Source organism: Chanodichthys erythropterus, chromosome 11 (genome assembly GCF_024489055.1).
Source record: "Chanodichthys erythropterus isolate Z2021 chromosome 11, ASM2448905v1, whole genome shotgun sequence".
Taxonomy (NCBI): domain Eukaryota; kingdom Metazoa; phylum Chordata; class Actinopteri; order Cypriniformes; family Xenocyprididae; genus Chanodichthys; species Chanodichthys erythropterus.
In genome coordinates this window covers 58,859,094-58,883,616 of record NC_090231.1, presented here as the reverse complement: position 1 = coordinate 58,883,616, position 24,523 = coordinate 58,859,094, and the positions used below count along the sequence as shown (strand labels likewise).

Sequence of the window (24,523 nt, the reverse complement as noted above, 5' to 3'; positions counted from 1 at the left end):
TCATTTTTAGACAGCCAGAAGATATTTGAGAGCATTTTTGCAGCTTTTTACTTACAGTAGCTGACTATTACAAATCACATAATTGCAGATGAAGACAATTATAACTTATGTTCTTTTTATCCTACAGTGCAATTTAACATGACAGCTGATGGCTGGATCCAGTACAACGGTAGTCAGTACTATATTAATGAAGACCTCCTATCTATGGAAAACGCTCGCTCGTACTGCAAGAAGAATCATGCCGATCTTGTTGTCATTACTGGTCAAACAGAGAGGAAGTTTTTATGGAAGCAGGTAAATTGCTGTGAGCAGGATAATATAATGTTGTATTGTATATTTGATATTGATTGTTGTTTATGCAGCAGTTAGTTCTGGACCTGGAATCTGATTGGATAGCCTTTCACGTGTGTAGAATTAATATCACTGTTGTATCACTCCACTTTTCTCTGCACATTCTAGGTAGGCTGTAAGTACTGTATTTATGAGTGAGTTAGTAGACCATTCATTCAACCAATTCATTCAAAACACAAAGAAAAGATTCTTGGCACAAAGGGGAATCACTCAAATTCTGTCTTTTTTAAATGTTGTAACATGGTTAAATTATCATTGAGTAGGGCTATTGACACTGTTTTACAGATATCTAGGAAGTCAGAGGGTCAATACTACATTGGGATGAGGGTGGAGTTGGACAAATCATTTAGGTGAGTATGAAAGACTTGGATCCAGTGTGCATTATGCAAAAGACCATTTTAGCAAGACATTGTTTAATTTAAGTTCATTTGTGCTGGGTTTTTTTGTTCTGTTTATAGCTGGGTGGATGGTTCACCTGTTGTATATACGGCATGGGATCAAAATGAACCAAATTTTGCCAATAATGATGAGAACTGTGTGACCATTTACAAGAGTATGGGTAAGGACTCCTCATCAGTACTGTTCAGTGAATCATGTCAGTGTGGTGTGAAGCTTCTCCTTGAGGGCCAATTAACGTCCTGTAGAATTTAACTCCAATTTGCCCCAAAACACCTTCCAAAAGACCTTGCTTAGCTGGTTCAGGTGTGTTTAGTTGGGGCTGGAGCTGAACTCTGCAGGGGAAAAAAGCTTTGTTTGCTGGATATTTATGTCATAGTGTAATAAATAATCTGTGGGGTATTTTAGCTGAAACTTTACAGACATTATGGGGACACCCGAGATTTATATTACATCCTGTAAAAAAGGGCATCTTATGTTACTTTTAATGTGCACATAATAAAATTTTTGAAGGAATGCAATGATATGACTCCTGTATAGGCACAGTGACGCTGACTTCAAATTTAGGTAGCCTTTGACTCGGCATGCAGCACTAAATCTAAAGAGACAATTCTCATGATTTATGGTCAAACTCTTCAGAAGTTAAAAGCAAAAATAGCAATCTTCCATAGCTCTTGACCACTAGATCACACTGTTCAGTGGTTTCCAACCCTGGTCCTGGAGTAACCCCTGGACGGCACATTTGGGACAGGGTCTGGCGCTTTGCTTTATTGTCTCCATTTGACTCTGTCGTGGATGTCCTCTGAGTTTCTGTTGAGCAGGTCATTGGTGATGCTATCCATCCACCACTTTTTTGGTCTTCCTTGCAGTCGTCTAACCCGGTCGAGGCAATTCTTGCAACCAAATTTTTAAGAGGGAACAGGACTGATCCCTGGTGGAAGCCAACAATGACATTGAAGGATTCTGAGGTTAGGGCTTGGTATCAAACCACACTCATGACATTGTGGTACAGTTATTTGACCCACCTCACATACTCTCCTGGGATGGCATGAGATCTCAGTGCTCGCCAGATGAGCTTGTGTGGGACTCGATTGAATGCTTTTTCGAGGTCCAGAAACGCCATGTGCACCATCTTGTTCTTATCCCAGTGCTTCTTTATCAGACCTTTACATGACAATGATGTACTAAAAGTTTCTGTTTTCTCTGCGAAAATGACTAAATAATGCTGTATTCTGCTGCCAGATTGTAAAGGCAAGGCAAGGCAAGGCAATTTTATTTGTATAGCACATTTCATACACAATGGTAATTCAAAGTGCTTTACATAAAAAAGAATAATAAAAATAGAACATAAGGAATAGAAATAACAGTAAAAACAAAGAATTTTGCTATCTGGATGGAAGAGCTAGGAAGTCTCAGGGAGTTTGTTGTTGTTGTTGTTGTCGTCCATCAGAGTTGGATCTAAACAGATCCATTCATCAGAGCGGATCAGAATGGATCTTCCTCACACAACAGGACCGCTACCTGTTAAGGCACTTCAAACTGATAAACATAGTTTCAATCTCCCCTTTTGCCAAGACACCTCAAACTGCACCACACAGCCCTAATCCCCCTTCCGGAGATATCTTACCTATTGAACGCAGTTCAAATTTCCCCTTTGGAAATTTCCCCCTTTGGAAAGTGTCCTGACTGTAATCCAGAGATATCTTAACCATGCACTACAGCTTAAATTTCCCCATGGTTTGTCAAATTTACCAAATTTTAACCTAATCAATTTCTTCCTAATTCTCCCAGCTCTTTCAACCAGACAGCAATAATGCATTAAAAGTCAGAATAACAAGATGATATATAAAAACAGGAAAAGGAATTAAAAGAATAAAAAGATGATACGTATAAAATAAAGTGCAAACAGTTCGGACATAGCACAGTGCTCAATCAGCAAATGCATAGATAAAAAGATGTGTTTTGAGTCTGGATTTGAATGTGGCTACTGTTGGAGCACACCTGATCTCTTCTGGAAGCTGGTTCCAGCTGCGGCTGGTGTAACAGCTAAAAGCAGACTCTCCTTGCTTTGAGTGAACCCTGGGTATTTCTAAATGACTTGATCCTGATGATCTGAGTGATCTGTTAGGTTTGTATTCTATGAGCATATCTGCAATGTATTGAGGTCCTAGGCCACTGAGTGATTTATAAACAAGTAACAGTACTTTAAAATCAATTCTAAATGCAACTGGAAGCCAGTGCAAGGACCTGAGGACTGGTGTGATGTGTTCATGTTTTCGGGTTCTGCTCAGAATCCTGGCAGCAGCGTTCTGTACGAGCTGCAGCTGTCTTATGGTCTTTTTGGGAAGACCAGTGAGGAGCCCATTACAATAATCCACCCGGCTGGTGATGAAAGCATGAACAAGTTTCTCTAAGTCTTGACTGGAGACAAAGCATCTAATTCTTGCAATATTTTTCAGATGATAATACGCTGATTTAGTTATTGTCTTTACATGGCTACTGAAACTCAGGTCTGACTCCAAAATCACACCAAGATTCCTGACTTGATTTTTAGTTGTTTGACCCCTAGAGTGAAGGTACATGTTCACTTTGAAAACTTCATCTTTGTTTCCAAATGCAATTTCATCAATGCACTGGCACAGGGAGTCAATGGGGCTGTAGTCGTTAGGTGATAGGGCTAGGTAAATCTGGGTGTCATCTGCATAGCTGTGATATGCAATTTGGTTCTTTCTCATTATTTGGCTCAGTGGCATCATATATAGGTTGAAAAGGAGGGGTGCGAGTATTGAACCTTGAGGGACTCCGCATATCATGGATGTCCACTCAGACTTATGGTCATCGATACTCACATAATAACCTCTCCCTTCTAAGTATGACCTGAACCATTTTAGGACCATCCCAGAAAGCCCAACCCAGTTTTTCAGCCTGTCAAGAAGAATGTTGTGATCGACAGTGTCAAACGCAGCACTGAGGTCAAGTAGAACCAGCACTGTTAATTTACCTGTATCTGTGTTAAGGCGAATATCATTTATTATCTTTATGAGTGCTGTCTCTGTGCTGTGATGCGGTCGGAAACCAGATTGAAAGTTATCAAAGTATCCATTCAAGCTTAAGAACTTGTTCAGCTGATTGAAAACAACTTTTTCAATGATTTTGCCTATGAAAGGAAGATTTGAGATTGGCCTGTAGTTGCTCAATATGATGTTATCCAGATTGCTCTTTTTCAGGAGGGGCTTAACAACTGTAGTTTTCAGGGATTTTGGAAAAGTCCCAGAGAGAATTGAGGCATTTACCACTTCTAGGAGATCTGCTTCTAAACAGTTTAACACTCTTTTGAAAAAATATGTGGGAAGTGTGTCAAGGGCGCAGGTTGATGTTTTAAGGTGCTGTACTGTTTCTTCCAAAATTGTACCATCAATTGCTTCAAAATCAGACATAATAGCTACTTTCTGAGGTTGTGATCTGATCTGTTTTACCCCAGTGCAGCTCAAGGATGTGCTGATCGCCTTTCTGATATTATTAATTTTTTCAGAGAAGAAGGAAGCAAACTCACTACATTTGCTGTCTGAGAGCATTTCACTGGGAATCTGACTTGGGGGGGTTTGTTAGTCTCTCTACTGTAGCAAAAAGAGTGCGGGTGTTGTTTAAGTTTCTGTTTATAATATTTGAGAAGAAGGTCTGTCTAGCTTTGCCTAATTCCACATTGAAAGCATGAAGAATATCTTTATAGATGTTATAATGGATTTCAAGTTTTGTCTTTCACCACATGCGCTCAGCTTTTCTGCATTGTCTTTTCATATTTTGCACTGCTGTTGAGTTTCTCCACGGTGCTTTTTGTCTGCCACTTTTCTTCCTGACTTTCACAGGAGCAATGTTATCAATAACATTCTGTACTTTTGAGTTAAAAGAATCAAGGAGAAAATCAACAGAGTCTGCAGATATGCTTGGTGTTAAAGATATAGCCTTCATAAACAGAGCACTAGTATTCTCATTTAAGCATCGCTTTTTGACCGAGACAGATCTAGCTTCAACAGTCGGACAGATCAATATTTCAAAGAAAATACAGAAATGATCAGATAGCGCTACATCCTTAATGAAAATGGATGAAATGTTTAGACCCTTACTGATAATTAAATCTAGAGTGTGTCCACGATTGTGTCTAGGTCCATGTACATGCTGAGTCAGATCAAAAGTATTCAAAACAGTTATGATTTCTTTTGCCATATTGGATTCTGCATTTTCTATGTGGATGTTAAAGTCCCCAGTAATAGCAAAACAGTCAAACTCTGAGGAAATTGCTGATAACAGTTCTGTAAAGTCCTCCACAAGGGCTGGAGAGTATTTTGGAGGCCTGTAGATAACTATAAGTAGAATGCGAGGAGCACCTTTTAATACAATACCCAAGTATTCGAAAGACAAGTAATCACCAAATGACACATTGATAGACATCTTTAAATAGAGCAGCTACACCTCCACCTCTCCTAACAGCTCTGCAGACACTCATAAAAGTAAAGTTAGGAGGGGCTGTTTCATTCAGGATTGTTGCACTGCAGCTGTCTTCAAGCCATGTTTCATTTAGAAGCATAAAATCTAGGTTGTTTGTGGTTATTAAGTCATTGACTAGAAGTGATTTATTTTTAAGTGAGCGAATGTTTAGAAGTGCTAACTTAACAGTCTTACTTTCTGTCTCTACAGTAATCTTAGTTTGACGTGTAATAGGTAGCAGATTAAATGGGTTTGCCAAACGGTTTGAGAAGGCCTTAGGCTTTCTATAACGTAATAAAACAGAAATAGAGAAAGCTCCAGGCACACTGGGTTCCCGCTTGTTCTGTAAACATTTGATAAAGTCACTTATCATAGCGGGGACCCGACACACATCACTGAGAGCTGTTATCGGTTGTTTTTAATTTACCTAGAACAGTTGAAGGAGGGTGAGGGCGCTGGCGTTGTGGCAGGGGCCGAAGAGCTCTCGCAGGAGGAGGGGGAGGGCGAGCTGGGCCCACAGGCTTTGGTGGTTTCGGGGCTTGACGCTTTTATGTTGATATCTGGGGGCTCGCAGCAAAAGAGTGGGAGAGTTTGGTTCCAGCGTACACCAGTTCCTCCATTTTCTGTGAGAAGCACAGAAGAGGGGATGTTGGAGAGAGGGATAACGTGTCCAGTGAGAGGGGCTGTTGCTCTGGTGTTACCGGAGGCTGTAAAATGCTGTCCTGGCTTCCCTGGCTGTTTTCCCGAAAGTCGTCCTTGGGTGCTGAATTTTGGAGCAGTTCTAATACGTCACTGTCTCTCGGTGAGCTCTGTGGGCAGGGCTCAGTCAAGATTGTGTCCGTGAGTAGTGGTTTTTGTGGCTGCGTGGTGTTATCATTGACCTTGTGGGATGTGTCAACTGCATGTCCATTCAGGTGCTGAAATGAAGTCCTGTGGTCAGTTGTACTCTGTCCAGGTGTGTTTGTGCCATTCAGGTTGAGTGGATTTGCACACACTGCTGAAGGATGATGGAGGCAGAAGTAGATATTGTCCTTTAGCACTCTTGAGCCCAGTTTGTTTGGGTGCAGGCCATCATGAGTGAACAGTTGTCTCTGACTCCAGAACAGATTGAAGTTGTCGATGAAATTCAGTCCTTTTAAGTTGCAGGTTTTTTGCAGCCATGTGTTAAGTCCAAGCAACCGTGTAAATCTATTTGTTCCTCTTGCTGGGAGTGGTCCACTGATGAACGACTGAACTTTTAGTCTTTTAAGCATTTCAAAAAGTTCATTGAAATCCCTCTTAAGGAGTTCTGACTGCTCCTTCCGAATATCATTCTTCCCCACATGAATGATTAGTCGATTTGCAGTTTTATATTTCATCAGAATGCTCTTAAGTTCCCTGTTTACATCAGAAACTGTTGCTTGTGGAAGGCAGCATGTAGTTGTATCCCTGCTGCTAATGTTTCTGATAATAGAGTCACCCACTATCAGAGTCCTGGGCTCGGCTGCTCTCTGAGCTGAGTGCCGCTGACTGTTCAACCTTGAGCGGCAGTTAGCATCGGTGTTAGCTGCTGGCTGATTTGATCTGTGTCCGATCATGTTTGGGGATTCCTCACCCACATTAGATTCCTCACCCACATTCATTAACACTTCAAATCTGTTCTCCAGATGTATTGGCGGTGGTAGGGAGCTAGTGTTTGGGGTAGAGGATGCTACTGCATTAATGTGTGATACTCGTGACAATCTGATGTCTCGAGTGCCTTTGGGTCTCGCTCCCTGTGTGTGCCATCGATTAATATGCTGATCAGTTCCGGCACTGAGTACGGTCTGTTTAGGGGCATTAGATTCATGGGACTCACCGACTGTGGGCTGAGGACGTCCATGACGAAGCTCTGTTGTGTGTTCCTTTTGGTTTGTTAGTCCCGCAAGTAACTTTGTTTCAAGAACTGCAATCCTTTGTAGAAGTCTGTGGCAGTTTGTGCAGCAGGTAGATTCTTCAACCAGAGGAGGCATATTATTTCTAATCCTTTTGGATGTAGGCAGCTGTGTTTTCCCTTCTCCGGAATGTAAGCTGATGGCTGCCGTCAGTGGGAGGCTGGTTGGATAAAAATTCCCCTTTTTTGTAGCAATTCTTCCAGTTAAAAAGATTGTTGTTGCCAAGATTTGTCGTTTGAGCACTGTTGATTTGCTGAAGTTAAAATTAGGAGATAAAATATAAAAGCAATAGAGCAAAGCGCGGAGCTGTAAGCAAGAGCGTCCGAACAGTAGCGAAGCAGGAAGTGCTATCATAAAGAAACACTATGCACCTGTAGAGTAAACGCATAATATGCAAGTGCATGATGTCATTGTTTTTTTTTGTAGTTTGCATGGAGATGATAACAGTATCATTTTCAAAAGTTTGCATTTTCAGGCCCCCAAAACCCTACTGTCATGTTAATGAACGTCCAAAATGCATGCAAAGTTTTCTGTTTTCAGTTGAAAACTGTGTCTTGTAAACAGCCCTTTAGATGTCTCCCTAATCAAACACACCTGATTCAACTCATCAGCTCATTAGCAGAGACTCCAAGACCTCAGAGACATCAAACATGTGCAGTGTTGGGGCTCCAGGACTAGGGTTGGGAACCACTGCCTCTCAATATGTTAATGCATTGTTGAGATACCTCATGTCCCAAACATTAGATTAAATATGGATGATTGATAATGATCACTGATTATATAATAATTATTGATTTTGATAGTTCTGTAGAACTATAATTGTCTCTGATAAGGATTGTTAAATGGGTATATGTTAGATGTGGAAGAATATCAGTTGTTCCAGTCTATAAAAAGCAACAATAAAGGCAAAGTATAACTTAAGGTATATGGATGGACTAGCAATATGACTGACAGCATGCTTTTTAGGTTTTTATTTGCACAATTAATATTGGTTTATGGGTGTTGTTTTACAAAAGCTTATAACACCAAATCTTGTTCTTATATACTGCACCATCAATATTACGTCATATATTTGTCAAGACATGTGATTATAAAGTTTTTATTGCTGCATTATCCTCTATTCCCTGCTCAAAGGATTAAAAATATGTTTTTTTTTTTTTTTTAAAGGTTTCTGGAATGATATTAACTGTGGTCTGGCATTGCCCTCTATCTGTAAAAGAAGTTCTGACTTTGTCAACTCCACCATGTTGCCCTCCACTGTACCACCAGGAGGCTGTACTCCAGAATGGACCATGTTTCGTGGCAGAGTGAGAGTCATTTCATCATAAAACATAATATTACCAGGCCCACATTTAATCTGCACATTCTAATTCAAAGCACTTCCATTTTCAAATAGTGTTACAAGTTTTTTAATAATGAGATGACGTGGCATACATCTCGGGACCACTGCATTTCACATGGAGGCAACCTGGTGTCCATTCAGGGTCATGAAGAGCAAGGTGAGCATTGCACTTGTGACACGTTTACACCAAAAAGCTGGTTATTGTGAGAAATCTGCTTAAGAAGAGAAAGCTACATGCACTATGTTAGTGGTGTACCGTAAACATGCAATGTCAGAAGTAGGGGACTTGCATGTTTACAACAACATGCAATTTGTCAGTCCACACAGAAAACAAAAATTCTGCTTAGAAACCAGTCATTCGATCGACAAAATGAATTATGACCTGTTGATTCTGTTTGCAGCATTCCTCACTACTCTAATGCTTGGTTCAGACGATGACGTATGGATTGGTTTTAATGATGTCAATTGGGAGATGAGGTTTTTGTGGACTGATGGTAAGGGTGTCAGCTATACAAACTGGGCCAAGGGTCAACCTTCATCACTCCCGGATGTGTCTTCCAGGATGTATGGCTACTTTGATTCACAGGCAGGTATTCACACCATATTGCTGACAAAGGCTATCCAGTATCTATAAAGATTACCACAATCATCAGAGTTTCATCAGGAACACAACATTTAATTACCCAGTTCTGGCATGAAACTCTAGATGGCGCAAGCTGATAGGTCTTTAACTCATTTGGGAACAATCACGTCATTATCTCCATAGCACAGCTGATTGGTTGTTGTTGCATCAGCGGCTCAACATTCAAACTTTCAAACCGGTAGTGTTGCTGCAGTCTGCAGAGCGCTTTCAAAAACCATCCACCTTCCCCAGCTCCACCTGTATAGATTTGCTACGGGAGTTCATTCAAGTAAGTTACATGTGCAGCAGCAGCAGCATGTCTTACATGCTCACAGCAATGTCTGTGAATGTATTGGCAGTAGCAAGACTCAGTACTTGCCCTGCTGCAGCAGCAGCGGCATAGCAGATCTAGATTGCCATATCCATTACCATTTCAATCTTAATTACCATGCCAATCTCCCGAGAGTTGTCATGACAGAACTGACTTTGTATGTTTGTCTGACCACAAAACAGATGCAAGATAGCACATTGAAACAAGAACTTATACCCAAAACATGAAACAAATGAAGTCACATTCACAGTGTTAGGTGGCGCTAGTGTGTTAAAAACCTCATACACTGATGAAGCACAAAGTGAAATACACACAAACTGAGTTTGAGCCAAATCGGACAATGCAACATAGAGTTATACCCAAAAATATAGAACTTATGTAGCTCCGCCCCTTTTCAGCGCTGCGCTCATTGTCTTTTGACTTCCGCAGCGGTCTTACGTATTTATGAATGAACTGCTCATTTTAAAATCTTCCCGGTCAACTGACATTTGTTAAGACATCTGCTTTAAACATAACAATGCTCATGATAACTTTCATTAACTCTACAACAGTTAAATCCACTTCACCAGCTAATTCTTCTTCAACAGCGATGCCACAGAAATATATAGGGCTGCCGCAAAAATGGAAGTTCATAGACAATTTTCTAAAGATGGTGGCGCGCTTGTTTCTCTGGTAAATAAGGTCTATAGGACTGCTCAGGAGCCTAATCTAACCTTAACCCTAAACCAAGATAAAGTAATTAAAAAAACATTCAAAACCAAGCAGAAACCAGCCAGAATATAGGCGTGGGCGTGGATATGGTGCGATGAAGTTAGCCAATCTCAGCAGTGGGAGTTTACTTCAGTTCCTGAAGGTCACGCCCCTTCAAAATTAAGTTTTTTCACAGGGAGTGAAATTGAGGATGGTCCAAAACACTTTAAACTAACCTCAGGGAACAATTTGATAATCTGAAACTGCATTTCATGACCCCTTTAAACTGACCTTAAAGCAGCCATTAGAGAGTTTTGCTCATCAGTTGTTGTGTTGTGAATGTGAACTCATATCTTCTTCATAGTAATCGTGCTACACTAACCTTGTAAAATTACAGCAATTTACATTAGCTTGTTTAGTTGTGTTTTTAATGCTGAGTTAATTTATCTGAATTCTGTTCCTTCAAGAGCTATGACTGTGTCGTCATGGTTAGAAGCCCAGAGAAGATGACAGGTGTGTGGAAAGTCGAAGACTGCGGAGATCTAAAAGGTTTCATCTGCAAGAGGACAACAGGTTAGAGGGGAGAAGAAAAGAAACACTGCAAACATTGTACCTGAAATAACAATACATTAAAACAATGATTTTAGTTACCTACATCATAAATGCATTGGTCACAGCTAATCTCTGCAGTATTATTTGACCACTTAACCAGGAAACTGTTCATTTCAAAGTGTTTAACCTTTGTGTTATAGACTCTCAGCTCCCTCGTCCTGTGACCACAGCATTGCCACAACATTTTTTCAAACTGGGAAATGATTCATACAAAGTGCAGATGGAGAAAATGAGCTGGGATGAAGCGAGGAGACAGTGTAAAGCAGATGATGCTGACCTGGCCAGTGTGCTTGACTCCATCAGCCAGGCTTACACCATCCTTAGAGTCAGCAAACTTAAGGAGCCTTTGTGGATCGGCCTCAACAGCAACCTGGTACAAAATCACATTTGAAAATCTGTAATTCCCATGTGCATAAAGTAAGCATAAAAGCATTTTTCACATTACAAAATAAAATAATAAAGCTTATTATATCAAGCTAATTATGATATACTAACATAACATGTGCATGAGACACATGGGTTACCGAGATTTTGACAAATTATAAATATTTTTTAAGTTCAACATCCTTGTGGATCCTGGAATATCAGTCCATGTTTCATCCGTTTTACCCGTCCTCTCGAAAATGAGCCCCGCCCCGGCCATCACGGAAATTAGGGGCAAAAGTGCTCCAAAAGATGTTGAACATGTTCTACATGACAAAATCATATTCGCCACTAGAATGCTACGAAATGTTTTTAATGACAAGAGATGCCTTACGAATGAAATTTGTTTGCTTCAGACAAGTGGTCGTTACCGCTGGGTGGACAACTGGCTTCTAAGATACAGCAAATGGGCAGCAGGAGAACCCAGAAACAATTTAGCTTGTGTATATATTGATACGGATGGCGACTGGAAAACGGCTGCATGCAGCAACGCGTATTATTCCCTGTGCAAGCGATCCCAAGGTATTTCATTCAAAATTCTGCATGCAATAAAAATATAGATGGTCTTGCATAATTTAACTTGAGAACTGGAATTGTGAATTGTATTGCACCAGTAGATAATTTACTTTATACCATAGTCTGTCTGAATACTTGATTCTGACTGGCTGGAAGGTGTTTCAGTCAGCTTGTAAACTTTAAACTTTAACATTAAAACAGACACTTGAAGTGCAATGCCTTATATTTTTTATTCGTTTCATTCTTCCACTGCCCCGCAGACATCGCTCCCACAGACCCTCCTCAGTTGCCGGGGAACTGCCCAGAGCCAAAGAAGCGTAAAACCTGGATCCCTTTCAGAGGACACTGTTATGCCTTCATGGCCTCGATGTCGGACAACTGGGCTCATGCCACAGTGGAATGCATGAGAATAGGTAGGCATTACTTTGTGTTAAGCAGATAATCTGTTTTAATTTAAAGAGAATTCACATGATACTACTTAAGAGTATATAATAATGTATTTTGATAATACAATATGATACTCATTCACTTTCACTTTTCATTTCAAACAGCATTGGAATAAAATTAGAAGGCATTATGACATGTTACTTGAGGTTCACTTATAATGTTAATATAGTATATGTGCATAAATGATTATTTTTTTGTCTGAAGTGTGGCAGGGCTGGGTTGCTTGAAAACCCTTAAAGTGTTAGTTAGTTCACCCAAAAATGAAATTCTGTCATTAATTACTCACCCTCATGTCGTTCCAAACCCGTAAGAATACAAATTAAGATATTTTTGATGAAATCCGATGGTTCAGTGAGGCCTGCATTGACGGCAAATTAATTTACAATTTAAATGCCCAGAAAGGTACTAAAGACATATTTAAAACTGTCATGTGACTGTCATGTTGAACAGTGGTTCAACCTTAATGTTATAAAGAGACGAGAATACTTTTTTATCAAAAATATATATATATGATACAGTATATGTGGAAAAACTATTATTTTTTGTCTGAAATGGTCCTTTTTAAGTGGCAGAGCTAGGTTGCATGAGGTTAAGAGTCCACTTAAGGAAACTTAAGGCTTTTCCCTTTGCGAACTCTCCATTATGCTGCGTTCACACCGAACGCATCTGAAGCATCTGATTTACATGTTAAGTCAATGTAGACGCGCGTCTAGACATCCTGCGGCGCGAATCAAGCGTCTAGCGCAGCGCGAATTGGCTGTTGACGCACAAATGGTGCGATGCGAATTGAGCGTTCACGCGCCTGACGCGTCTGACGAGCGAATTGAGCATCTGACGCCCTCGACGCCTGAGTTGAAAAATCTGAACTTTGGTGAAAATTTGCGACGCGTTAACCAATCAGGGACTCTGCTTTGGTAGTAACATGTTTATGACGTGATTAACGGTGGAGACCAGAGAAAAGATAGTCGCTGTGTGTGGCCACCCTGAGCTCTATATTTTTATCGAAACAGGAATAAAAAGGACCTTGCCTGGAAGAGGATATGCAAAGAAATCTGACAATCTGGTTAGTTGTAAAATGCTTTGCATGATTTTAGCCATTGATACTAGCCCACCTGCTAGCTAGCAAAAGCCGGCCGCAAAACTGAGTTAAATTGCCGCTACAGGTTTCCAACTGACGAGATGATGTGTTTATGCAGAGGATCTGTGCAGAAAGAGATGCAAGCCCCTCCCATGACACAAATTCGCGTCTGAACACACTTTGTTTAGACGCGCGAATAGAGCGAATTTGACGCGCATCTGAAGCGTCTGACTTCAAAATGTTCAAGCGTCCAACTAGATGCATCTGACGCGAATTTGAAGCCCCAGACGCATTCGGTGTGAATGCAGCATTACACTGTGCCTCGTTTACAAAATAAAATGCTCCGAACAAACATATAATCCTCTGACGTGATCCGGGACACCATAAAAATAAACCATTCACTTGTTTCTGTCCTTCTGAAGTCTGTACAGAGACACAAACAAGCTGTTTAAACTGGACACATCAAAGTGGTCATTCTTTCGTCCATTTGTATGTCAGAAACTGAACGCAGCATCAGTGATTTTAATGGCTTCTATTTGCTTTGGCGCAATGCTCGCATCCAGTGTAGGCAAATGTCAGCAACTAAGTGACTGAACGCCAGTGGGCGGGGCTTATGGTGCAATGATGTAAAAATATTCGTCGATGTCCATTTTTTGGGTGAACTAACCCTTTAAGCTATGAAACTTGCAGGATGTTTTAATAGAACAAAGACCTCTTATATATCAAAAGATCAAGGAAAATCTGATTTCTCATGACCCCTTTAATCACTAGTCAATCACAGAAAAAATATAATTGCGGAAGTAAAAACAGTCTCTAATTTCAGGGGCATCATTATTGAGTATCGAGGACTCAGTAGAATCCAAGTTTATCCTTCAGAATTTGGAGATCATGCAGGATGGAATCAAATCGTTCTGGATTGGCATGCACCGCAGTCATACGGGTTAGAAACGTACTTAATCCAGACAAACAAAATACTCAAAATGATCTCAGAAGCACCATCTGACCATATGTGTATGTGTGTGTGTGTGTCACAGGTGAATGGATGTGGATTGATAATACGGTGGTAGATTACACAAACTGGAAACCCCGGATGCCAAATGAAGCTGGTTATTGTGTGGAGGTCCAGTCGAGCACTGGAATGTGGAGTACTACAAACTGCAATGCTTACAGACCTTATATTTGCAAGACTGCAAAAGGTTTGTTATCCAAGCAAATGCAACTTTATTTGTTTATTTTCTCCATTCAGTTTAATAGAATAGGCTACCTTTCGTTAACATGTACAAAAATGTCTTTATATTTCAGTTATACCACCAACAGAGAAACCATCATTACCACGTATGCATCTACATTTCATTAATTCAAATTAATTATAATTAGCGCTGTCAAAGTTTACACCTTAATTCATAACATGAATTAAGTATTTAATGCTGTTTCATTTTGCAGTCGCTGTGGTAGAAGATGCTCCTCATGGCTCTGCGGGCATCGCAGTTGGGGTCGTCTTGGTCATAATTGCAGTGGCAGGGCTTGCCACATTTCTGTTTCTAAAGAGAAGCCCCAGGCCTGTGTTTGGAGAGTGTACGTTTGACAACAGACTCTATATCAACTCTGACCTGACACGGCCTCCTGCCACTATTGACACAAAGGGACTTGTCGCCAACATCGAACAGAATGAGCATGCCTAACACACACACACACACACACACACATACACACAGTACTCCAACTGCCTGAAAGTCATTTTGGAGCTGATAATGTTGCACTGACCCAGATAGCACATCTTCAAGAGCACTTCATCTGGAAAGCATCTATTGTTAAACATCTTTTAAAAAGCAGTTTTACATATTTAGAAATATTTTGAACATTACAGTGTTCATCACAAAAATGTAACAAGACATTCTAATCCAACCGAGAAACAATTGAACCCATTAGTTCGCAAAATGATTTGCCAAAATGAAAAAATGAAACACCACTCGTCGGCTGGTCAAAACTGTAAATGCGACGAGAACACAGCCCCAAACATGTATAATGACATTTTACAATTAAATGCAAATGTTTTCATGAAAGTGTATCTATTAAATGTAATCTACAAATCATTAAATATCATTAAATATAAAGTGTGTGTATAATGTGTTCTTTTATTAATTGTGAAAGGCAATTGTTTTATAAGAAAGGTAAATGAAGATCAAACTTGTAAAAAAAACTATATAATATTGTTATATAACAAAGGGGGCGGGGCCATGTTGGGCTGCTTTAGAGAAGAGGAAGAGTTGTTGTAGTAGAGTGTTGTTGACATGCCGTCATTTTACGCCGGACTGCTTCACAAACGAGGGTCAATTCAACACAAAAGATGAACATGACGGCACATGCTAGTGGATGAGTTGAATCAACTCCACAGCAACTACATCAATTTATCCACTAAGCATTCAGAAACGTCTAAAAGTTGTAACTTCTTCCTGAGTCTCTCCATCAGTGTCGACTCCGGTTTGAACAATGTAAGGCTGAACACTTTCCTCATTTTGGCTGCGTGAGATTCTCCAGCTTTGTTGTTGTTGAGCTGTTAAAGCTCCGCCCTCTTCTGGAAAGGGGGCGGGAGCAGCAGCTCATTTGCATTTAAAGGGACACAAAATAATCTGTGGGGTATTTTGAGCTGAAACTTCACAGACACATTCTGGGGGAACCAGAGACTTATATTACATCTTGTGAGAGTTGCATTATAGGTCCCCTCTCAGCAAATGTAAAAAATAAATACAAATGAATTAATAATGAATAATGAATTAAAAAGATGTATCAAATAGACAAATACATTGTGAGTGACAGTAGTGTAAAACGCAGGTGGCTGGAGAGAACGCGCACGGCAAAGGAATAGTAACAAAATTTACTGTAATCATGAATGCAGGAGAAATACACATTACAGAGGACAACTGAGATAAAGAACAAATTAAGACAGCTGATAATTAAAAGTAACTGAAAGATTTTATGTTTAACGTATTGGTCTCAGCATTGAAGGAAGGTAGACAGAGGGTCTTTTGTCTTCTGTTGAAGCTGTATTCTATACTATAACTGTGAGGGACTCGACATGAAGGCAAGATGGAATCCAAATGCTGGAAGTTTAATAAATATCAGCAACCAAATCCAATACAACAGGCAGAGACGTAGTCAATAATGTAGGCAGAATAAACAGTGACAAGTAATCAGTCCAAACAGGCAACCATGGCAAAAACAATTTCCAAAAGGCAAAAATCCAATAAAGCAAGCACAATGGTCAGTAACAAAAAGGCAATGAAACAGGCAATGAGACACGGTTGGTAAGGCAGTGAATAAACTGGCAATACTTCGCAAATTATCAGTGGAAATGCACCCCTGCGTTCCAATGTCCATACTATCCATCCTAAATAGTATGTGAGATTAAAAAGTGTTAAAAACTACAAAACATGGCGGATATACACGATCGATGCTGAGAGATTTGAGTGACTGATAATCAGTTTAACCTGATAGAAAATATATATTTAATGTTACCCGTGTTATTTTTCATCTGCAAATACCAATGTGAACTTTTATAAAGATCCGAATGGCCATTAACTTTTAAATGCATCACTATGCATTAATATGAGGAGAGTTCTCCACATGAAAGACCCGCGACTGCAGATCAACGTGCTGTATTTCTCTCTGATACGGTAGGAAATTAACTAAATGAAATGTGGAGGATGTAAGATGACTGACAGGGCAATTTACGGTGACTGGATGCAGCAGAGAGAAAAGACGCGATTGTATGACGTGTTAGTGTGTCCCAAAGCTTGTCTACTCTTTTACTACACACTCAAAAGTAAGTACTTTTTGTTCACAGAAAGCGTACATACTTTTAGGGTTAGTATAAGTAGGCGAATTGGAGCTCAGCACATGTCTATTTATACAGGAGTGAAACAGGAAGTAACCAACGAGCAAAAGTTCAAGTTAGTATTCAGGAGAGGGCTCCCTCCAGTGGCTGGATGAACGAGTACCAGCCTCATCCATTACAATAACATCTGGATTTCTTTATGTACCTTTATGTCCTGCTGTTAAATCATGCAATATATTGATCATTCATAGATAGGGAAATATATTTTCTTTCCATAAGGGTTATCTCTGCAAAATAGCAATAGGCTACTATGTACATAATTGAATTTTACAACACTTTATGTTAGTAGCTCTCTTTATAACATTGGGTTTAAGGTCCCTTGACTCTGGACACTGACTCTGTGCAAACCTTTAACTGAATTTTTCCCCACATTTGTAGTTTACAGAGTTATCTTGAACCTTCAGTTAAAACTAACTAACTTATTTAATATGCATTAACATCGCTGAAACCATAACAGGCAAATGTTGGATGACAATAATTAGGAACCACAGTTTCCACAAATCCCTTCACTCGCTTGGGATGTTCTCTTTTATTCAGGATGGCAAGGGCAGTGACTGTAATATTGAGCATATTTTGCATTAGTAAACACGTATTTATACCGATTTCATCAGGCTGTGAAAATTCTTCAAAAAGAACACAAAGACAGGCCTTCTCAGCTGGCATAATTGCATGTCTTGCGTCATCAGAACAGGGTGTTCAACGCACCACCGTTTCTGTTTAAAAAAACGTTTTGTCAGGGCTGAATGTGGCCCAGATTACTGCTATAAATCTTATGAACAGTCAGCATAATACTGCTCCCTAAAATGTATTCTGACTTCAAATAGAATCAAAATTAATGTATTTTAATTAATCCCAAAAAGCAGTATGTGTGCTGTCTTTCTGTTCAGAAATCATAGTACTAAAAAAAGGAATGAAATGGCAGTTGTCGTGATCAGACACTGGTGACACCTGAACCTAATAATTGAGTATTACATGTTCCCATGACAACTGATGGTCAGGAAACAATTGGTAAATGGCAGTTCCTGACACTATAAAAAGTCAATTTTACCATCATTAGTGTGTGCTGGGGTGCAAGTATGTTTTTATGATTTTGTAGTGGTATTGCTGAGGTGGTAAGTTGCTGATTCTAGGCTGGACATGGAGGGTACCGCTATCCGACTCTTAAGGTATGATGTTCAATGTTTGTTTTTTTACTTGTTCTTTAAAGCAAGAAGTGTCTAACAAGTCTTTTTTTATTTCAGTTTTTCTCTGGCACTTCTCAGTCTCTGTGTCCATGGTGATATTGGAAGTGGTAAGGTTTACTCAGGCAAATTCTATAATTCCTGTTTGTTAACATGTCTGGTTTGTTAACATGTGTCTTTTTTTTTTTCTTAGTTGCTGGCTTTGTCAAGGTTGGAGGTTATCCTGTATACAATGAGGCTGGTCTCCCCATGCAGGATGTGAAACCACAGAGTTCCTCTAGCTGGTATGGCCGTGAGCATGTATCGGATCCTGTTAGTCTTCAAAGATCTAAGAATATCACTTACAGTGCTGCACAAGTTAAGGGTGTGTATAGCAGTGTAAGCTATAATCCTCAAAATGGCTCTTCTGGTTTTGGACCAATTACTAATTCGTATAAGCCTGGTTCTGACTCTGATGCTAGAAGTCACATTCAAGGATCTCTAATGTCTTCAGCTGGTAATGGCAGTCTTGTACCCATTGCAGTTACCACAGAATCAGAAAGTATGAGCATTGAGTCTCCACCCAAGCCAGCGCAGATCAACTTTCAAACTTTAGGGCAGTCTAGTAGTGAATCTGTGGCATCTAGTAGCCAGCAACTAGTGGAGACCAGCTCCCAGTCCAGTGGCCAATTGGTGAACGTCCGCTACCAGTCTTCAGTGCAGCCCATTGTCAAGCCTCATAAAAGTAGAATTCAAGCTGGTTCCAGGTTATATTCTGGTACCAGGCCAGTGCAGACTTCAAGTTCCACTTTTTTTAAGCCTTTGCAGCAAAGTGAGTCTTCACAACCCAGCTATCAGTTAGGACAAGGCCGCTTTGGTTCTGGACTTGTGCCATTGCTCAGTGGGCAGCAAGTAGAGCAGTCAAGCAATGATTCCACAGTTCAGCCTAATGATGTGCAACTAGCGCAGGCAAGATACCAACCTGTGGCCCTGCTCAGCCTCCAACAATCATCTCAAGCCAGCAGCCAGAACTTGGAACAGGTGGTCTCCCAATCTGTGGACCAGTCCAGTGATCTGCCATCAGCGCAAGCCAGCCACCAGTCTCTGGACCAGTCCAGCATCCAACACCAAGCCCAATCCAGCTCACAGTCTTTGTCACAGCCAGGTGTCCAACAACCAGGACAGGCCCTCTACCCATCTGTGTCCCAGCCCAGTGGTTTGCAGACCCCACAAGGCAGCTACCCATCTGTTGTCCAGCCCAGTGACCTGCAGTCAGCACGAGCCAGCCACCAGTCCGTGGACCAGTCCAGCATCCAACACCAAGCCCAATCCAGCTCAGAGTCTGTGGACCAGTCCAGTGTTCTGCAATCAGCACAAGCCTCTTACCAGTCTGTGTCCAGGCCCAGTGGCCCACAACCAGGACCGGCCCTTTACCCATCTGTGTCCAGGCCCAGTCGCCTGCAGTCAGCACAAGCCTCTTACCAGTCTGTGTCCAGACCCAGTGGCAAACGAGGACAAGCCAGGTACCCATCTGTGGTCCAGCCTAGTGGCCTACAACCAGGACAGGCCCTTTTACAATCCGTTGTCCAGCCCAGTGGCTTGCCGTCAGCAGAAGCCTCTTACCAGTCTGTGTCCAGGCCCAGTGGCCCACAACTAGGACAGGCCCTTTACCCATCTGTGTCCAGACCCAGTGGCAAACCAGGACAGGCCAGCTACCAATCTGTGGTCCAGCCTAGTGGCCCACAACCAGGACAGGCACTTTTCCAGTCTGTTCAGCCCAGTGACCTGCAGTCAACACAAGCCTCTTACCAGTCTGTGGACCAGTCCAGCAGCCAAGCCCAATCCAGCTCACAGTCTGTGGACCAGTCCAGTGCTCTGCAATCAGCACAAGCCTCTTTCCAGTCTGTTGTCCAGCCCAGTGGCTTGCAGTCAGCACAAGCCAGCTACCTATCTGTGGTCCAGCCTAGTGGCCCACAACCAGGACAGGCCCTTTACCCATCTGTATCCAGACCCAGTGGCAAACGAGGACAAGCCAGGTACCCATCTGTGGTCCAGCCCAGTGGCCTACAGTCAGCACAAGCCTCTTACCAGTCTGTGTCCAGACCCAGTGGCAAACGAGGACAAGCCAGGTACCCATCTGTGGACCAGTCCAGTGCTCTGCAATCAGCACAAGCCTCTTACCAGTCTGTGTCCAGGCCCAGTGGCCCACAACTAGGACAGGCCCTCTTCCAGTCTGTTGTCCAGCCCAGTGGCTTGCAGTCAGCACAAGCCAGCCACCAGTCTGTGGACCAGTCCAGCATCCAACACCAAGCCCAATCCAGCTCACAGGCTGCGGACCAGTCCAGTGCTCTGCCATCAGCACAAGCCAGCTACCAATCTGTGGTCCAACCTAGTGGCCTGCAGTCAGCACAAGCCTCTTCCCAGTCTGTGGACCAGTCCAGCAGCCAACACCAAGCCCAATCCAGCTCACAGTCTGTGGACCAGTCCAGTGCTCTGCAATCAGCACAAGCCTCTTACCAGTCTGTGTCCAGGCCCAGTGGCCCACAACCAGGACCGGCCCTTTACCCATCTGTGTCCAGGCCCAGTCGCCTGCAGTCAGCACAAGCCTCTTACCAGTCTGTGGACCAGTCCAGCAGCCAAGCCCAATCCAGCTCACAGTCTGTGGACCAGTCCAGTGCTCTGCAATCAGCACAAGCCTCTTTCCAGTCTGTTGTCCAGCCCAGTGGCTTGCAGTCAGCACAAGCCAGCTACCTATCTGTGGTCCAGCCTAGTGGCCCACAACCAGGACAGGCCCTTTACCCATCTGTATCCAGACCCAGTGGCAAACAAGGACAGGCCAGCTACCCATCTGTGGTCCAGCCTAGTGGCCTGCAGTCAGTACAGGCCCTTTACCCATCTGTGTCCAGGCCCAGTGGCCCACAACTAGGACAGGCCCTTTACCCATCTGTATCCAGACCCAGTGGCAAACAAGGACAGGCCAGCTACCCGTCTGTGGTCCAGCCTAGTGGCCTGCAGTCAGTACAGGCCCTTTACCCATCTGTGTCCAGGCCCAGTGGCCCACAACTAGGACAGGCCCTTTACCCATCTGTATCCAGACCCAGTGGCAAACAAGGACAGGCCAGCTACCCATCTGTGGTCCAGCCTAGTGGCCTGCAGTCAGTACAGGCCCTTTACCCATCTGTGTCCAGACCCAGTGGCCCACAACTAGGACAGGCCCTTTACCCATCGGTGTCCAGGCCCAGTGGCAAACAAGGACAGGCCGTCTACCCATCTGTGGTCCAGCCTAGTGGCCTACAACCAGGACCGGCCCTCTTCCAGTCTGTGTCCAGGCCCAGTGGCCCACAACCAGGACAGGCCCTTTACCCATCTGTTGTCCAGCCCAGTGGCTTGCAGTCAGCACAAGCCTCTTACCAGTCTGTGTCCAGAAACAGTGGCCCACAACCAGGACAGGCCCTTTTCCAGTCTGTTGTCCAGCCCAGTGGCTTGCAGTCAGCACAAGCCAGCCACCAGTCTGCGGACCAGTCCAGTGCTCTGCCATCAGCACAAGCCAGCTACCTATCTGTGGTCCAGCCTAGTGGCCTGCAGTCAGTACAGGCCCTTTACCCATCTGTGTCCAGGCCCAGTGGCCCACAACTAGGACAGGCCCTTTACCCATCTGTGTCCAGGCCCAGTGGCAAACAAGGACAGGCCAGCTACCTATCTGTGGTCCAGCCTAGTGGCCCACAACTAGGACAGGCCCTTTACCCATTTGTTGTCCAGCCCAGTGGCTTGCAGTCAGCACAAGCCTCTTACCAGTCTGTGTCCAGAAACAGTGGCCCACAACTAGGACAGGCCCTTAACCCATCTCTGTCCAGACCCAGTGGCCCACAACTAGGACAGGCCCTTTACCCATCGGTGTCCAGGCCCAGTGGCAAACAAGGACAGGCCAGCTACCCATCTGTGGTCCAGCCTAGTGGCCTACAACCAGGACAGGCCCTCTTCCAGTCTGTCCAGCCCAGTGGCTTGCCGTCAGCAGAAGCTTCTTACCAGTCTGTGTCCAGGCCCAGTGGCCCACAACTAGGACAGGCCCTTTACCCATCGGTGTCCAGGCCCAGTGGCAAACAAGGACAGGCCATCTACCCGTCTGTGGTCCAGCCTAGTGGCCCACAACTAGGACAGGCCCTTTACCCATCGGTGTCCAGGCCCAGTGGCTTGCAGTCAGCACAAGCCAGCCACCAGTCTGTGGACCAGTCCAGTGCTCTGCCATCAGCACAAGCCAGCTACCTATCTGTGGTCCAGCCTAGTGGCCTGCAGTCAGCACAAGCCTCTTACCAGTCTGTGTCCAGACCCAGTGGCCCACAACTAGGACAGGCCCTTTCCCCATCTCTGTCCAGACCCAGTGGCCCACAACCGGGACAGGCCCTTTTCCAGACTGTTGTCCAGCCCAGTGGTCTGCCCTCAGCACAAGCTCATTACTGGTCTGTTCACCAACCAGGACAGGCCAGCTACCAGTCTTTGTCCCAATCCAGTAGCCAGCAGCCAGCACAAATCCACTACCAATCTGTGTCCCTGCAGCCTGGATTCCAGGTCTTTTCTGTGTCAGAGCAGTCAAGTTATGGGTCTCATTCCAGTCTTGGTTCCCAATCTTTAGAGCAACCTAATAATGTACCTCTCTCTTCAAGCTATGAGTCTGTGCAGTCTTTCAAGCCTGGCTTTCAAGATCCAGCACCTCCTCTCTCTCAGACTACTCTCAACAAGCGTTCATCTCAAGGCATACTGAGGTTGTTGCAACAAGTGAAGTCTTAGTTGCTTGCTTTGCTGCTGTTTCTTAATTTGGTGTTTTTGAGAAATAAATATAACTTGTAAAATAGGTTTGTGTTTTGGTGTTTACTGGGAAGTATTTTTGCTGCATTAACATGACTTTTTTTTTTTTTTTTTTTGGTTGATCTCAAAAAATGGATGATTCTAAATGCAGATGTAAATGGTCTAAAATGTTTTGTATAGGCATTTGACTTGCTTTAGTGTTGTAAATGGCCACTGGCATTTACAAATATTAGTAAAAGCAACAGCGTGAGTCTTATTGGAGGGAAATAACTTTTTAAACTAATACACTGAGTAGGCTACACATTGATATAATGGTTCACTTGTCTGTTCCACATTCTTCCCTTACAGAACAATTTTATATGGGAATATAATGCAATATTACATTATACATTACCATATATGGGGAAATTAGTGCTTTTTTTTTAATATATGCATTGGCCATGAGTGGCTACAAAAATATTTAAATGAAGACCAATCGCATTACATAGCTTTATCCTTTTATTGTGTAAATGTATTGCACATGTTCCCATATAAATGTGAAACTTGTACATGCATATATACACTCATGGAATGAGTTACAATCAGTGGTTACAATGGACTTCTAGTTCCCAGCATGCTTTGCTTCTGATTGTTCAAGAGTAAATGTTAAAATGAAGTGCTATTTCATGTGTTTTGCTCAATATTGATATGGGGGGAGATCTGTTAAAAGTTACATTATTTTGGAATTGGTTTTCTGGTATGTGTGAGTTTTTAGGGTAATTGTGCTGAAGAGTAGAGCCTGTGGTTAGGTTGACGATGGGCTGAACAACATAAGACTATAATAACTTTATTTAAAAAGTAACGGCTGTGAACGCTATAGCACAGTGATAGTCTCTTTAGTAGAAACTTTAGTACATGCAGGTGTGCTTTTGTTAACTAACTTGAAAATATGAAAGATTTAAAATGTAAATAATTATAAAATATAAGAAATGTGTTACATAATATATTTTACCAGTTACAGTCCATACAATTGTCTCAATCAGCATCCAACAAGACACAGACCTTTGTCTTAACTTGAACTCTGCGTACAAGTCCATGTTCATCTTGTACTGTTTTGGTAATTCTTCCCATTACCCATGCATTTCTAGGTGCTAATTTTACCTTCATCCATTTTTAATGTCTTTGAAGCTCTGGTAAATATTTTTGAATACATCTCTTCCAAAAGAGGTTGGCAATGTATTGCACCTGCTTCCATCTCTTTCGTGCATCGAGGTCTTCCTTTTGGAAGAGTCCGTGAGGCAAAGCAGAGTTTACCATCATCAGCAGCAAGTGATTAGGTGTGAGAGCTTCTAGATCATTTGGATCATTAGAGGGTTATGGGTCGATTGATCAAGATAGCTTACACTTCACAGAAAAATGTGTGAAGACCCTTCTCATCTAGGTTTTGAACCTGGCATTGAGAACTTTCTTAATGGAACAG

At 42.4% G+C, this 24,523-nt stretch overlaps 1 protein-coding gene across 2 annotated transcripts in view; it reads left to right on the top strand.

The window, feature by feature from the left end:
• Window positions 1-15,288, top strand: part of mrc1a (mannose receptor, C type 1a) — a 35,045-nt gene extending 19,757 nt beyond the window's left edge. For both annotated transcript variants that reach the window (XM_067400250.1, XM_067400249.1), the window contains exons 17-30: window positions 128-294; window positions 637-701; window positions 810-910; window positions 8,313-8,452; window positions 8,542-8,644; window positions 8,889-9,073; window positions 10,598-10,703; window positions 10,883-11,115; window positions 11,522-11,687; window positions 11,942-12,094; window positions 14,030-14,146; window positions 14,241-14,402; window positions 14,509-14,541; window positions 14,650-15,288. In XM_067400250.1, the coding sequence (XP_067256351.1) occupies window positions 128-294; window positions 637-701; window positions 810-910; window positions 8,313-8,452; window positions 8,542-8,644; window positions 8,889-9,073; window positions 10,598-10,703; window positions 10,883-11,115; window positions 11,522-11,687; window positions 11,942-12,094; window positions 14,030-14,146; window positions 14,241-14,402; window positions 14,509-14,541; window positions 14,650-14,888 (1,970 nt within the window). In that variant the 3' untranslated portion in view covers window positions 14,889-15,288. The remainder of the gene's footprint in view (window positions 1-127; window positions 295-636; window positions 702-809; window positions 911-8,312; window positions 8,453-8,541; window positions 8,645-8,888; window positions 9,074-10,597; window positions 10,704-10,882; window positions 11,116-11,521; window positions 11,688-11,941; window positions 12,095-14,029; window positions 14,147-14,240; window positions 14,403-14,508; window positions 14,542-14,649) is intronic.
• Window positions 15,289-24,523: the final 9,235 nt, after the last annotated feature.